Source organism: Dermatophagoides pteronyssinus, unplaced genomic scaffold, assembly GCF_027571235.1.
Source record: "Dermatophagoides pteronyssinus isolate colony J.1.1.1.1 unplaced genomic scaffold, Derpt_VIB-CSIC_2022.12 sq0029, whole genome shotgun sequence".
NCBI lineage: Eukaryota > Metazoa > Arthropoda > Arachnida > Sarcoptiformes > Pyroglyphidae > Dermatophagoides > Dermatophagoides pteronyssinus.
The window spans coordinates 408,317-426,323 of NW_027461553.1; the positions used below are offsets into that span (position 1 = coordinate 408,317).

The 18,007-nt window shown below is 27.4% G+C and overlaps 2 protein-coding genes across 3 annotated transcripts; one reads left to right on the forward strand and one right to left on the reverse strand.

The window, feature by feature from the left end:
• Positions 1-50: 50 nt before the first annotated feature.
• Positions 51-13,830, reverse strand: LOC113795980 (KICSTOR complex protein SZT2-like). Its single transcript, XM_075823486.1, is given in 10 exon segments — positions 51-299; positions 377-1,594; positions 1,673-6,523; positions 6,525-8,192; positions 8,194-8,445; positions 9,243-9,525; positions 9,600-9,869; positions 10,512-13,342; positions 13,415-13,499; positions 13,573-13,830. Coding segments are annotated over 10 exon segments (11,691 nt in total). The 5' UTR covers positions 13,662-13,830; the 3' UTR covers positions 51-155.
• A 2,178-nt stretch (positions 13,831-16,008) lies between these two features.
• LOC113795781 (UPAR/Ly6 domain-containing protein crok-like) lies at positions 16,009-17,392 on the forward strand. Of its 2 annotated transcripts, XR_012846940.1 has the most exons (4): positions 16,009-16,200; positions 16,289-16,450; positions 16,522-17,227; positions 17,302-17,392. XR_012846940.1 is itself a non-coding variant. In XM_027346006.2 (3 exons), the coding sequence occupies exons 1-3, from the start codon at positions 16,095-16,097 to the stop codon at positions 16,764-16,766; spliced, it is 513 nt and encodes a 170-aa protein (XP_027201807.2). In that variant the 5' UTR covers positions 16,009-16,094; the 3' UTR covers positions 16,767-17,392. The 2 variants fall into 2 exon arrangements, 1 of the variants encoding a protein (XP_027201807.2); XM_027346006.2 differs by having other exon boundaries at positions 16,522-17,392.
• Positions 17,393-18,007: the final 615 nt, after the last annotated feature.

An 18,007-nucleotide genomic window follows, 5' to 3' on the forward strand; every position in this document is an offset into this window, starting at 1 on the left:
TATGGTCGTTTTGGCTTTTACAAATACACACACACACACACAATGAAATTTGCCACTATCAATAATTGATTTTCAGTTTTTTTTTCAAAAATTTTTTTTTATTTGATAAAATAATTCAAATTCAATAGGAAAATATAATAATAATAATATAAAATTCAACTTAATAACATAGTCCACATATGTGCGGTACATGCATTAACAAAATCTTCAATCAATACATGATATCCAGAATCACAGCGACGGAAAAAATTTTGATCAATAATTGTTGATGGTGGTTGATTGAAAACGATACGAAATTCCTATGAATGTCAAATGAAAAAAACGGAATTAAATTTTTTTTTCACAGGAAAATAGTATTTTTTAAAAAAAAACTTACAACAAAAAATGGTGTTGCATTTTTCCAATGATATAATATAAAACAATCTTTACAATTCGGTTCTAAAATGGCCATCTTAAACGATGTATTACGATGAAATTTACGACATCTATTATCGAATTTGAATTCCAATTTTTGTGCTAATGTTCGATACCAAAGACTATTAAATGAATTGAATTGCATTAATGATGAATCATATTCATCTAAACGTATTGATTTAACTAATGATAATAATTCATCAAAATCATCCATTGTTATTTGTTGTTGTGATTCATTAGACATCATTAATGATCCCATTAGATTATTCCATAAACAATCACGACTACAATCAATTTCAGCTGTTTTAATTGTTTCTTCAAGATATTTTTTTATTTCTTTTACTTTTTGTTCAAGTATTTCTAACATAACAATTTCATGTGCATTAAAATAACCAAGATAATTGATTTTTTCATCACAAATTCCCATATAAATTGATCTATCGATTGAATTATGAACTGTTTCATCCACTGGAACATTATGTATCAATATAGATTTATTATTATTAATTTTTGATTGTATATCATCAACATCGATCATTGTTGTTGATGTTGATGATGATGATCGATCACTATTTCCACCATTATTAAGCATACGAATTGTTTTAAATTGTCCTTTATAACGAATGGAATAAAGTTTTGGAAATAATTCACGTTGTGATGTAAGTAATAGATAAAATTTTAAACATAATTGTCTTGGTTTCAATATTCTAGCATTATTCATTTTTTGATTGGCAATCAATAATGCAACATCAAAATTATCTTCTTGTTGTATATTATTTTCATCAATAAACGGTATACGATGTGTTGATAAACGTATTAGTACATATTCTTCATTCATACCGGTCATCTGATCGAATGCATTTGTTGTATTCATTGAAAATACATTAATACCATAATTTTGATTATGTTTTATAAGGTAATTATATAATTGATCGGCTGTAATTTTTTGTGATTCAAATATAAGATTATCCGTATAAACATGATTTCTAGCATAATTCGGTGCTTTTTGATAATAACGTATAAAATCATCAAGAAATGATATTAAATGATAACCAGGTTGAAATAATTGTCGTCCAGATATAAATGAATGTATTGTACGTAAATGATAATCATATGTAAATGAATGTAGATGCATACGAACTTTGATTGAATCTAATTCATCCAGGAAATTTATCATATTCTATAATGGGAAAAAAACAAAAAAAAAACATTTTAAAATTAAATTAAGAAATTCTCATTGAAAAACAAACAAACTTACCGAATTGGAATTATTTTTTGTCCATGAATAAAAACGTTTTGAATCCATTGAATATAGATAACTATAAACAAATGGTTCGGCAAAACCAATTTCAAATAAATAAAATCCACCTATAACCGTTTTGATTAGATAAAATTTTTCATATTCATTTTTATTCTGATGATGGTGATTATGATGATGATGGTGGTGGTGGTTATGATGATAATTATGATGGTGGTGATGATAATTCGATTTCAATCTTCCCGAACCAACATTCGAATATTTATATCGATTACCATAGCCATATGTTTGCTGTTGTTTTGTTAGTTCAAAATCTAAATTTTTACGAAAACTAACAACTTTTTGTGATTTAATTGAACTAAAACCTAAACTTTGTAAATATTGTACATATTCTTGTATATAATGTGGACAAACAAGCATATCCAAACTTTCATCCGATGTTGTATGATTTGAATTTGTTAGTATCGATGTTGTTGTTGTCGCTGTTTGATTGTTGTGTGATTGCGAAGATGATAATGATGTTGTTGTATTTTCCAACATATTTGGTGGACCACTCTTCCTTCGATTACGTTGTTTACCAGTAAAAATAAATTCATTTTCATTATGATTAATTGATCTTAATATATTACCACCGGACATATGTCTAATACGTGGTTGTTGTTGTTGTAATGATGATAATGATGATGATAATAATGTATGATCACGTATTAATGATATTATAAAACGCCATTTATGACTGAATAAAAATGGTGTTAAACAATAATGATTTAATCGACCATATGATTTTACATAATAAATAATTTTATCCATTGTTGGATAATTATGTTTTGTACCATGTATTTGCCATACTTTTGATATTTCCTTTAGATCACGTATATAAACATTATAATCAGAATTGAATTGGCCAAGAAATAGATCAAAAAGATTTGAACGTTGTTGATGATTGTGATGAGGATCTTTTTCATTCAAATGATAAACAAATGGTGAAAAAATATAATCATAATTTTTTGTTTCAAACAGTAAAAAATCCAAACGACTAATTAATTGATCTTTATTTTCATTATAAGCTTGAAATGGATTTTCATATTTTAATAATAAATCTGGATTAAGAAAAAATGTTTGACCGATATTTTTATTATTACGATTAATACTACTGCCACCACCACCACCACTACTACCGGCACCACCACCACTGCTGCCACCACCAAAATAGACAACATCTTTAAATGATATATTTGACATTTGTATTAAATCTTCAAATGTATAACGTTTAAATGGTGTATTATGAAATATACCGGCTTTTTGTAATATTAAACTTTTTAATAATAAACTTCGGGCATTATGCCAAAGAAACATTTTCGAAAACCAATCGATAATTGTTTTATTCATATTTGTATTCCAATTATAAAGATAGACAATTAATTTTTCATCTTCAATATAAAGTAATAGAAATTTTTGTCTTGGTGATATACATTGTACATTGTCCATACAATCATTAGCTGCGGTTGTTGTTAATGTTGTTGGTGTTTTCAATTCAATACCCGAAGTATTTAATGCTAAATTTGAATCATTCATTGATTTGTTTGTATTACCACCAACACCAATGTTAGCCGAATTAATTGTTGAATATGGATTATAAAAACAAGGTAAAAATTCAAATTTATTCATATCAAATTTATTTGTAAACATTTTTGAACGAATATAGTTCTGTACAAATGAATTTTCCGTTTGATGTAGATAACGTGTTTTCCATAATGATTCATGCCGTAATAATATCATATAGGTATTTGATCCATTATCATCCGTATTCGCATCATTTGATTGATTAGCAGTGGATGATAAAAATTGATCAAAATCATAATAATGTAAACCAGATGATGATGTTGAAAGCATATGCATACGCATATCATTAGCAAATTTTTGTATATAATCTGATTGTGAAAATTCTTTTACAATAGTCATTATTGAACGTTTCATTTGTGCACGAAATTCTAAACGGCTAATGGATTGTACACCAATTTGTTTACCATAATCTAACCATGGTTTTATTGCAATACGTAAAAAATTTGCTAAACAATTTAGTTCTTTTTGATGATAATCTTGTATTCGTAATAAATGATGATATGGACTAGCTGATGGCTGATAAGTTTGACTACCACCGCCATTAACGCTTTCAATATTTGAAAAATTGAAATAATTTTCCTGATTATCCAAATGTTCAATTATACTTGATGAAGATGATTGACCAAATTTGTTATTATTGAAAGTAGTATCATCATCATCGCCATCACCAATCTGTAAAAGTGGTGGTTTTGACAATGATACATTTGATAAACCGGAACGTCGTTCACGTTTTTCGGATTGGGTTGCTGATGGTGGTTGTTGTTGCGATGATGATTGCGGCTGTTTTTTCGGTGTTGATGGTTCAGACATCGAACCATATGATGGATTCATTGGTGATTGTTGTTGCTGCTGTGGTTGTTGTTGTTGTTGTTGTTGATCATCATATTGACATAATTTAAAAACTTTAAATTCTAAATTAAATTCCCAAAGTGAATTTACAATAACTGTACGTAATTTTTGATTTAAAAATTTTATATCAATTTTCCCTGCATACCATAATTGAAAATTAATAAAAAATTTTACATTTAAATTTTCTTTTGTACAAACAGGATTATAAACAGTGACTAAATAATCAAAATAACCACCAACAAAATCATTAATATCCATTGTTGTTATTTGAAATGTTTTTGGTAATAAATCCAATGATAATGTTGATTGATCACGTGATACAATTGAAAATATTATACAAGCAATACCTTTAGTATCTTTTCCGGATTCTTCTTGACAATGAAATAAGAATATATCTTCATCTTTAACACAATGAAATCGTTGTTTAATAAATAATTTAAAATGATAATCAGGATTACGATCCAAATATTTTGGATTATAAAAATATAGAGATAAATTCTGTCTAATATAACCTTTTAAATTATTTATATATGGATAATATGATTCATTAATGATAAAATGAAAATTTTTCAATTGTGAATTACGTCCTTGTATAAAACAAACATCTTGTGATGTTAATTTGGAATGTGGATTACGTACCAACATCATTATTAAACTATCCAGAATGGCTTCATCCAGTTTTCGTTGTAGAGCAGCAACCATATCTTCTTTTATTTCATTACTTGGTTCAGTAATACCATGTACATTCATCAGTATACATTGTTGTGGTATACAAATATTTGTTGTTGTTGAACGATTAACATTCAATGAATTTACTGAATCATTATCCGATTCATAACGATTATTTGATTCACAATCTTCATTTGTCGCTGTTGTTGTTGCTGTTATCGCAGAATTTAACGGAATCGGTACAATAATATTATCATAATAATAATAATCATTCATTTCATCCAAATCATCTGTTGTTGTCGATGATAAATTATATTCAAAATTATCACTAAATGAATCACGATTACATTCAATTTCATACATTCGTACATAGAAAATTGCATTAGATTTTTCACGATAAACAAATAAATTATTACGATTTGATATGACAAATGAATTCAATACCGAACGTATAGTATTCAGACCAAGTGAATGTAAACGCCTGTGTAATGGAAAATGTTTATACCATACAACATTACAATGGAATGAACCGGATTGAAAATTTGTACGCAGAATTTTCATTGTTATATTATCATAATCATAATCAAAATCATAATTTAAACTACCTTCACATGAATTTATAATTGGTGTTATATTTAATGTACTACGTACACAATTTTTACTAAATGGATCTTGATCTTCTTTCGATATAAGTAAATCATCACAGATTTTTGTTTCAAATAAACGTTCTAATAAAAATTTTTGATTAAATTTTTTACATAAAAATTCTAAACATTTTTTCAATTGTTTAAATATTTCCGATCCATATAGATAAATGTTTTGTCGTGAATGAAAATATAATGCAGCATAATTTTGTCGATTTTGTTCATCCATTGTTTCTAATGATAATATTAGCCAAAAATTTGGTGAAAAATTTAATAATGATTCTTCAATTGTATAAACAGCAACTAATGATTCATTTGGTGGATCAAATAATTCTTCATTGAATATTAATCGTTTTTGTTCACCATCATTATCATTATAATCATCATATTGATCAATATTATCATTATTATTCAAACTTGTACAAATCATTGTATCTGTTGATAAATTTGTTGAACATTTTGTATTATGTATAACATAAAAATATTGACCCAATTCACATAGGCAAAATGTTGAAAATTCTAATTTTCCCAATTCATTACGAAATTCAATAAAAAAATCCGGATATTCATCCAATGGAAATACAAATTTCAATTCCATACGTTCAAAAAATGATAAATTTGATTTACAAGTATGTTTTATATGTTCAACAACCATTTCTAATGTTTTTGGACAAATTTGAAATAAATTATGTGATAATGATACAATTTCATCACGTATCATCCATTTGATTTGATGAAAAAATTCAAAATATTTATATACTTGAAATGTATCCAATAATTTATTCCATGGTACTGATTGTTCAATATTATCAGCCATTTGATCATTTACATTACCATTATTGGTTCCAATACCACCACCACCACCAGATATAACTGAACAATTTGATGATATTTCTTCCGGTTCTAATGCCTGTGTAATAATTTCAATATTTAATAATACACGAAATGTTTCCAATTCAATACAATTTTGACTATTTGTTGTTTTCGATATAATATCCATTAAACATGTTGGTATTGATGATATTTTTCTTATTTGTTGATCATTTTTTAATGTTATTGAATAAAAAGAATCCAACAAAAAATGGACGTGTTAAAAATAATGATTGAAATAGACTTGGATCTTTGTTGAATAGATCACCATCATCATTATTATCATTATTTGTTTCGATAGTTTCAGTATCGATATCAACATCGATATCATCAATATCATCGTTCATCATTTGTGTAATAATCATTGGATTTGATGATGTTGGTAATAATACAAAATCTTGATCAAAAAATTTTGATGAATTTTTAACTTTTTCATAAAATTCCGCCAAATCAATTTTACCATTATCAATTCTAGTATAAAATTCAATCAATAATTCTTTCTTTTTTTTAGCATCTTTTTGCATTTTTAACATCATTTCTGTATCTAATGTAAATTTTTTTGTTTGTATATTTTCATAATCATAATAATAATAACTATTTGATGGTGGTGTTTGAATCGAAGTGAATTGTGATTGTATAAGATTAAGAAAATTTTGTCGTAATAATTCATTATGATTACAACTTTGATTGGAATTCTTTGATGATTCTTCACCATCATCATCATCATCATTCGATGATGTTGTTGATGATAACCGTAATGTTAAAATATTTGAATGATCATTATTATCGTTATTGTCGTTGTTATCGTCGTTATGATCATCATTAACATCAATATCAACAATACGTGCAACATATGTAAGTAAATCGAAAATATTGTTGTTTGGAAAACGTTCAAAATAAGCATTGATTACTGGTTTCATATGTTGACAAGTATATATTAAAAAATCCGTTATATCAACATAATCAAATGTTTTATGACAAATTTTTTCCAATACTAAACGAATATCACGATCATCTGAATCAAATTCATAACGTAATGATTTATAAATTGCATCAGTAAAACTATTACGATATAATGTTTCGATTGATTGTGCAAATAATTCTAATGCAATTTCTTCAACAGTTGTTTTTGATTGTTGTTGTTGGTCATTATTCAACGATTGACGACGATGACCATAATAATAATGATGTTGACCGGTCATTGGTGTTTGTTGTGATTCTAAACAATCATTCGTAAAATCAAATAAAATATTCCAATCTGAATAATAATCATATTCATTAAGATTTGGATTATTTAACAATATATTTGTTAATGATTGAAATGTTATTTTATGTACAATAATCGGTATGATTAATGATGCATAACGTTGTCCATTATTTTCATTATTCTTGTTTTCATGTTGATCATCATAAATTAATTTCTTATTAACCTTTTCTTGTTGTTGTTGTTCAATAAATGTTAAACGTCTAATTACTTTATATGATGATGGTAATAATATTATTATAATACAATCAGAGGATATTCGTTTACAAAAACAACGAAATCTAATTGATTGATCTTTTTGTAATTGATCCAAATGGCTAAATAATAATAATGATTCATTATTATTAACACCATGTTCACCATGATTATCATCATTTGAACAATGACGTTGTTTTCTTGATAATCGTTCATTAGTTTTCCGTATTAAACATATTGTTTCTTCATGATTAAAATCAATTTCATCATATAAATGCGAAATTTTATATATAAATTCTGAATAAAGCATTATATTTGTACAATTATTTGGATCAGGTGTTTCACCATTGCCATCATCATCATCATTGTTCGAAATATTAAACCATTGATATAATGTACGAAATTTTAATCAATGCCAATTGACTTTTATCCAATAAACTTAATAAATTAAATTTAAATGGAATATGTTTGAAACGTTGTTTCGGTGATTGTTTTGATCGTTGTATCGATATTGAATGATAATCATCATCATCATCATTTGGCAGTTGATTTTGTTGTCGACTACAAGTTATTTTGGATGATCGATCCGATGATGTTGATGTTACTAGATATTCATACGTTAGTAATACGGATACCAATTCAAAATCTCGTTCATAAAACTATTGGAAGAGTGGGGAAAAAAATAGAAAAAAATATTCAATGGTTTAATTAGGGAAAAGCAAAAAGCGAAAAAAATCAAGCTGCAATTCAAAAATCATAAGCAAAAAAAAAAAAGTGTAAAGGGGTTAAATGAGAAAATAACGATGGCATTTGGTCATGGAGAGAATAGTTGGAGGAGTGAATCTCGGCTTATTTTCGTTTTGAATTTTTGTTTCATTTTTTTTTTTTTTTGAATTTGAAATGGAAAGAAATTCTTTCAACAAAAAAAATCATCAAAAATGCAGAGACCACTACTCCACTTAATTCTCTATGATCTGTTTTTTTTCGAAGGTTTTTCTCGAAGAAAGTTGAGAAAAAAACGAAATTCTTGATTGCAAAAAAAAGAAAATCACACTGGCAAAAAAAACAACAAGTAAAACTTTCCATCCATCCAATTGGTTCAATATTTATAACCTCAAGATTATTTCTAGACAAATTTCAACTTTTCATTTCTGTAAATCTAATTATCATTATAAAAAAAAGAAAAGAAAATCCTGATAAGATTCCTCAGTTTTTTATTTGAAAAAAAAACCAGATAAGTGATCAACTTAAAGACAAGTATCTATCCAATACAATGCAATCCAGAAAAAGAAGAAGTAAAAAAAATCCATCGTTAAAAAAACCTCGTCAAAAAAAAAGAAAAAAAAGTGTCTCAATTGACTACTAATTCCATCTAATTATAAGCCTTAATAATGATAATAAACTCAATAATCTTTGACTGATAATAACTGCATAATGGATAGCAACAACAACTTACCGATGATGATATACGATCATAGGTAAGTGGTAAAATCTTATTATCTTGTTGCTGATGTTGATTATTAGCTGATGATGATGATAATTGATTATTATATGCATTGCCATTTTGTGGTTCAATCCAACATTCGGTTACAATTAAATGTTGTTGTTGTTGTTGCTGGCCAAATAATTTATCATCAATAAGATCATCATTTTTCTGTTGCTGCTGTTGATTTTGATGTCTTTGACGATGATGATGATGATGATCCACCATATTACCATCTTCATCATCAAAAACATTGCTTTTTTTTTAAAAAAAATGAAGGGATCAAAAAGGGGAAAAATTAAATCAAAATTTTTTAAAAAATATCCATACCTATTTTCATCCTGTACGTTATTATTCTGATTATGATTATTATTTTGATGATGATGATGATTACGTATAACAACATTTGATGGAAATATTATATATTGTACAAGACATGGAAATGTTGTTGTTGTTGATTTCTGTTGTTTGTTACCGCCATCATCTTCATCATCTTCACCATTATCATCACCATCATCATCATTCATCAATAATTCTTTGACCAGATTAACAACACCACATTCATTATAGGCTAATGTAAAACCTTCTTGTATTCGTTTTCTGTTATGAGAAAAGAGAATTTAAAAAGAAAAAGAAAAAAAGGTTATCAATCAATCAATCAATATTGATAAAGATTCTTATCAAATTCTCTATTTTAAACCAGGCAAACACAATGTGTACCTATTTTTGTATACACAAACAAGGAGACAAAGATTAAAACTTTTTTTTTCAATTATTTACCAAAAAAAAGTAGAAAATCTACCCTGATTGATAATAAAATGGGGGAAAAAAAGAGGATCAACACACACACACTTAAACACACGACAAATCCATATAATATGGTTGTTCTCGTTGACATATTAAAAAAAAATAAATACAATTTTTACTATCTCTTTCTTCTGCAAATATAATGTGCTTAAAGCAGCCAAAAGAAAAAGATGAAAGATTTCCATCGTTTCTTTTTCGTTTCTGCTTTCAATAAAATCATCAATATTTGGATAACGATTGAGGGAAAAAAAAGATACACACACAAGGTATTTGTGTAACAAACTAGAAAAAAAAATCAATCGAAATCGGGGTAACATAAGATATTTGGACCTGAACTGAAACCTGATAATCTAAATTGTCCTAAAATAAATGCTATTTTTAAGTAAAAAATTTTCTGTAAAAAGAAGAGGAATCCTCTCATCATATAGAACTTACAATGTTAAAACGGATAAAATTTTCGAAATAGATGTTATATCTAAACGATTATTTAATAATGTCGATTGACCAGGATCATTTGTTGTTGTTGTTGTTGACCAAATAAAACGTTGATGATAAAGAAATCTAACCAATGTTTGAAACATATTTAATGATGCATATGATGTTAGTTGTGTTGTTCCTGAACCACCACCACCACCACCACCACCACTATTGTTATTATTATTAGTATTTTTACAACGTAAATCTTCTTCATATTTATAACAGCTATAAAAATCTTTTGGTATTTTTTCATAACGTATTAACATACGTTCGATTGGCCGGTTTAGGATGACAAAACAATTTACAGATAAACTATTATTATTTGAACTATTACGTTTATTTGATGTTATTGTTACGAATCCAGATGTTGTTGCTTTCATTTGATCATTATTATTATCTTTTAAGGTAACAGAATTTCGATTAATCAATTCAGGATCAGTATTCGTAGGATCAATAGTCGATGTAGGATGATTTTTCATATCATCACCAACATCATCGGTAATGTTTGAATGTTTTTCATCATCACCATCTACGTTATTTAAACTATCATGATTGACATTATCATTATCATCGTCTTCGTCTTCGTTGTCATCATCGTTGTTTGAATCAGAATTATTAATCACATTGTTGGATGGCACTGTTATTGTTGTTTTCGATGTTGTTGATGATTGACCAGTTGATTTCTGTACCAATGATGATGATAAATTTCTTTGTGGTAATTTACATTGACGTAATTTTTTTGAAAGATTATTTACAATTTGATTACGTAATGAACCACTTGTACCACCAATAAATGCAAGATGTAATACTAAACAAGGTGGTTGTGCAATAATCCGTATCAGATAAAATGAATATGATTTATCATTATCATCATCATTTTCTTTTATTAATTTAATATAACTATGATTTTCTAACAATACAAATGAACTCCATTCTTTTAAAACAACATTCAATACGGACATTGTTTGTTTACATTGTATTGTTTCATAACGACCAAATTGATTTGGATGAAATAAATATTCAGGTAATGGATAATCATGTTTCAATAGAATATTAATTTGATGTGTATGCAGTGATGATTTTTGACACATGTTTACATCTAACATACAAATTGGTTTCCAATATTGTGCAAATTTTAAATGTAATTCATTTGGTACACTTACTTCAGGTACATTACTATTTGGTTGTAAATAAAATAATGATACACCATTACGCATTGATTCGGGTATGGAACGATAAATTTCATTACGTGCAAAATGATGAAAATGTATACCCAGATTATTTGAATCATTAAAATGTTTAATTGTTGAACAAAATTGTTTAATTGTTGTTGAACGTAATTGACTTTTAAACATTTTTCTTTGACAACTTGCATCATGAAGAAAATTATAATTACTTTCAACAATAACTTCATAATTGGTAAAATTTTCATCATTATCATCACCAATATCTTCATTCTGATTATTATTATTATGATTGTTTCGATGAAAATAAGCTGATATATGATATTCAATATTAACATTATGACGCCATGGTAATGTTAATGATATTTCAATAATATTTTCCGATTGTTTTAGATTTACACGTTTTATAGTAAAACCTTCACGTAAACGATATGAAAGTATTTGTGAAAAATTTGCATTAATCTGATTTTCCAATTGTTTCCTTCGTAATAATTGTTGATCTTTTTTCTGATTACGAAAAACATTATTATCCTGATCATCATCTTGATTCGAATAGAAATATGGATTATTAATAACCCATATGTTTGTCGATGTTGTCGATGATGAAGATTTTCGCCGTGAACGTAAACATTTTGTAAAACTTGAACGACCATGATTAAAACTGTAGACAAAAAAAGCACGATGAAATACATTGAAATTATTATTCTCCGTTGTTTGATCATCATCATCATCATAATCTGAACTAATCGATAAATAAGCACCAAATGTTGCTTGTGATATAAAATTCATAAAATCAATATAAGGTACATAACCTAATGCTGAATCTGGATGTGGTGGACTACCAATATGTATGAATGAACATGATATCATACTAAGTCTTAGCTGTGCTAATGCTGATTCCAAAGTATGGGCATCGGAAAAACTTGTATTACCATCGGTTACAATAACAATACCTTGATGACTATTTTCAGGTAAAAGATTCAATGACAGCAGACCAAATCGAATCATGTTTATTAATGATAGATTTGCCGGTACAATCGTACGCCATTGTTGACGATAAACATATTGATCATGAAAATTTTCCGAACATATATTTTGACTTAATAATTCAATATAGTAATATATACGTTCGAAAACTTTTTGTAATAATCTATCGATATTATCCATTGTTAATTTAAATCCATGTACAATAACATTATTAACATCTAATGAATAGAATGGTAAATATGCAACAATTGTTAAATAGATTTCTGGTTGAAATAAAAATTTCGAACCAGGAACATAAAATGGTTTAACAATATTGGTTAAACATTTTGCCAATACATCATATAATTCATCGGTTAAAATGGTTGAATGTTGTATATCAACATTGGCAACCGATGTTGACATATCCAATATGAAAACAAAACAATATTTTCTTGAAAAAAATGTAAATTTTGTATCACAACTAATTCGGAATTTGCAATTTTCATTTTGTTGTTGTTGTTGTTGTTGTTCCAAACGATTTGCGGTTGTTGTTGTTGTTGTTGTTTGAAATTCATATTTATTATCATCTGATGATGATGTAACAAACGATATAATATCAATTTCATTTTGAAAATCCGTCTAAAATCAAATATCGACAATGATTAAGATTTCAATGTTTAACCAAATGATGAAATGACGAAAATAACTTACCAATTTACGTTTGGATAATGATGGAAAATTTTTATTTAAATTATCAAGAAACCATTCGACACGAATGTTTCGAGAAATACGGTAACTATATTTGGTCGGGAAGGGGGAGAAAAACGGTTAAACAAAACAAAAAAACAATAATAATAACCGTGACTAACCGATCCGTTAATAGAACATAAACATGTTTAGCTTCAACATGATCATCACCATCATGATGATCATTGGAATTTTGATCAATTTGGTCCATTTTAGAAGGACATTCATTTGTTGTTGATGATTTTTTTCCGAATCTATAATTACCGAACAAAAACCGGAAAGTTTTTTCATCTGATTTTGATCGGGAAAAAATTTCGGTAAACCAAAATATCGATCACATCGAGAGAATATTGAAACAAAAAAAATCGAACGCATTTATCATTTGTTATTATTATTCTGATTGTTCCCATTCATATTGGACGTACAATTTTTTTTTTAATTTAAAGAATGGCGGGAATTTTGGTTTTTTGAAAACATTTGTTTTTGCTTCCTCGAAACCTTGTTGTTTGTTTGCTTTGCTGGTAAAGAAGGAAGGAAGACAGGCAAGAAAGAAATTAAAACATTATTCAGCCAGATCAAGAGAGAGAGAGAGAAAAACGATTAACTAACTGAATTTTGAACAGAATTTCGTTCAGTTTTTCTTTCCTGTTTCAATGTAACCGCACGCAATAAACAATTTGGTAATTTTCAAAACAAAACAAAAAAAAATCGATTCTTGGTAAAAAAAAATTCTTTTCATAAATTTTTAATTCATTGCGGTTTTTTTGATCGCTGGTTTTCACTGCAGATCAAAACAAAAAAATCAATGATGAGATTTTTCATTTGTTCAGAATATCTTTCGGTTGCTTCGGCTGTTTGCTATATAATTGATGATCATTTTTCGTTCCCGACCGGGTTCGCAAAAAAATAAAATAACCGGGATTCTAAATAGATTCATTATACAGTGTGATCAACAACATCATTGTCGTCACATCTCTTTTTTTTTCGAAGGTCTTGTTAGATGACGATGACGTCAACAACAACAAGAAACTTTTGGTTATTTCATTTCGTTTTTGTTTTGTTTTCGATTGTTTGATGTGACAAAATGTCTTGGATCTTTGATTCAATTCAGCAGAAAACAAAAACAAAAAAAATCGTGACCAAAATTTCAGAATAAACAGGGGGTGTATATGTTTTTGGATAATGAAAAAATGAAAAACATTGAGTAGGAAACGACTATTTCTACCCAATTGCATCACATGGAAGTGGAATTGAAAATTTCAAATTTTTTTTGTTTGAAATTTTAAAATTTACCTATTTTTTTTTTTTTTTTGCTTCAGTTTTTTTGTTGTAATTATTCAAAGAAAGAAAAAATAAAATCCCCGGTTGAAAATCGACATAGACTTTTCCGTTTCGTTTTTTTCTTTTTTCTTTTTTTCTTTGAAAAACTATGACCGAATGACGTATTCAAAAACGATACACACACGGGTCCCGTCCATTTTATTCATTTCACTAACATTTTCGAAAATAAAGCAAGTAAGAGAGAGAGAGAGAGAGAGAGAGAGAAAGAAAAAAGGAAAAAAATGGATCAAATCAAACGAATCATTATTTGTCTGTTCCAGAAACTTTTTTTTTTTTTTTTTTTGCCCAAAAACAAAACATTGAACACTGTATACACACAAAGTGTTCCAATTCGGTTGGAAATCCAAAAAAAAAACCTAGTGGTCACCTCCTCGTTCACAACCATACCACTACCATACCACTGTACTGAAATTCATTCGAACGAATTCGAATTCCAGTTTTTTTTACTCAAAACGAATTTCGCTTCTCGCGTTACTCCTGGATTTGCCGCTGTTTGCCATTTGATTTTGTTGTTGTTGTTGTTGTTGTTGTTTTGCTTTTGCTTTTGTCCAAAAATATGTTATTCAACAACATTTAACATTGGTTTTTCTGTATACTCAAAATATCGACGTTAACAAAAAAAGATACTCCAACCTTTTCGAAATCGAAATAATAACACAAATGATCCCGAGAAGCAACAACAAACACTGCCCAATGTGATACAATAATTTTAATGATTTTCGAAATAGAAAAAATCAAAGCAAAAACAAATTTTTTGATCAACGATAATAGTGGTTTTGTGGTGGTGTGGCTTTAATATTGTTTTCTTCTTCAATAAATATATTTTCTCTTTGCCAAAACATCAACTTTTTTTTCTTCATTGCGAATCAATTCAACAATTGATGTCAATTGCCATTTCGATTGTTGATGGTTTATATTTTCTTGGCCAAAAAGCTAGAAAAACATCATCATCATAATAACCATTATCATCATTATATATACGACGATATCATAATGATTGAAATCATTAAATTTTTTTGTTTGTTTGGTTTCGTCAATTTCCTCTATTTTCTTCATTTGATTTCTTCCAAAAGTCGTAATTCATCATCATTTGTGTCTATTTCGCTCGCTTTATTTATGGTGTTTGTGTTGTTTTGTTTTGATGAAGAAAATTTCCATCAAAATCCTCATCGACTATTTACCATTCAAAATATCATTGAGATTTGAATTTTTCTTTCTTTTGCATTTGATATTTCCATCCATTTGGATTTTGTTTTTTCATCAAAATTTTGTGCTTCACACACACACATTCACCATTTCAATCATGAAATCATCATTCTCGTTTTCATCATCATCATCAACAAAATTAATTCAGGTAGCCAAAATGTTAGCCACATTGATGACCATCATCATGATTATGATGCCTTTGGGTATGTTTTTTATTATTTTTGGTTTTGTTTCAAGAATTGAATTTCTGTATTTAATCTTATGAATGACACTATTAACACCATATTCTAGCTACAATGGCCATAAAATGTTGGGATTGTAATTCAATGATCAATAGAGGTTGTGATGATCCATTTAAACCGGATGATTTTGCTATGGCCGATTGTAGTCAAAAACATTTATCAAGATTTCCAGATAAAGAAGGAAATATTTGTCGTAAAACATTACAGAAAAGTATGTTTTCCATTTTTTTGATAATCTATTTTAATTTAACTTTTTCCAAATCAAATTCAAAAACAATAAAGTAAACGATGAATATCGTGTAATACGTGGATGTGGTTATATCAATGATACATTCGATACGATACCACCAGGTGCCGAAATTGAAAATGAATGTTTACGTCGTACAGGAACATTTTCCGTTATGGTTGAATTCTGTATATGTAATGGTGAAGATGGTTGTAATCATGGTTTAAAAAATAATTCAATTAATAATATTTTATTAATCATAATGTTATCATTATTGATTATCATTATGTTTATAAAATAATAATAATAATAATTACGCCATTCTCATCAATCAATCTATATAAATATGAAAAGAAGAAGAAGCTGCTAAACTACTATTACTACTTTGAATAATTCTACATTATTATCATCATCATCAATTTTTTCTATTGGAAATGGGCATAATTCAAATTACATCAAGTAAAAAAAAATATAGATACTAGAACGAAAAATGCAAAAATCAAATGTGTTCAAAATTTTCTCTCATCGGATCGTCAAAAAATACCTCATCATCACCAAAAAAAAAATAAAAAATTCAAACAGCATTTTCTCAATTTTTCATTTCAATCAAATCATTCCCGGATTTCATTCAATAATAATTTAATTCCATAATAACCTACTGATTCCATTCAATCGTGTTGATCTCATCAAATCAAATCAAATTAAATTGAAAACAACATTCCTTATAACAACAATAACAACAACAATGAAGAATTTCTGAATGTAAATATTGTCAATGGAAAACAAACAAGATCATAATTTCAAAAAACATTTCCCAACATTTTTCTTAAATTTAGAAAATTCATCACCTAGTCCCGATCATCATCATCATCACAACAATATTATATTTGATTATCAAATACACAGAATTTTACTCATCAAAACAAACTGAATTTACTGAATGCCTTTTTTATTTGTTGCATTGAAAAATACACACACAAACATCACTTTTTATTTTAAAAAATTTTAAATAAACCAAACCTACACACACACAGACATACAGATTTAGAATCACCAATCAATCAATCAAGCAGCCAATCAACCAAAATGACTATAAACAAAGGCATCATCGATTTATACTCATCATCATCATCATCATCATTTTGACCAATAATTTTTTCATAATTTTAACTATAAACCACATACACTTACACAACAACTTACTGACTTTGATATTTGAAACCAAAAAACTTTTAAACTTTAAAAAAAACATCCACCCACACACAAACACACACATTTATATTGAAAAATTATATAGGTTCTCACACACACACACACACACAGAAAGTAATAATTATTAAAAAAATTCACTAAAATTTTTAAAAATTAAAAAAAATTTGAAAAAAAATGTTTTTTTTTTCGTTTGAAAATATTCAGTTTTTTTCTCCCAATACGCATCCTCAGTTCGTAAATTTTTTTAAAGATTTTTTTTTTTTTTTTTGTTTGCTCTATATATCACCGAGGAGATATATAATGTATTATGGTGAATGGTGGTGGTGTGTG

Excerpts from the sequence above, each read along its gene's own strand:
- LOC113795781 (XM_027346006.2), top strand. The coding sequence starts at position 16,095 with ATGAAATCATCATTCTCGTTTTCATCATCATCATCAACAAAATTAATT. Across the intron at positions 16,201-16,288 it reads CATGATTATGATGCCTTTGG|CTACAATGGCCATAAAATGT; the intron begins GTATGTTTTTTA and ends ACCATATTCTAG. Across the intron at positions 16,451-16,521 it reads TCGTAAAACATTACAGAAAA|TAAACGATGAATATCGTGTA; the intron begins GTATGTTTTCCA and ends AAAACAATAAAG.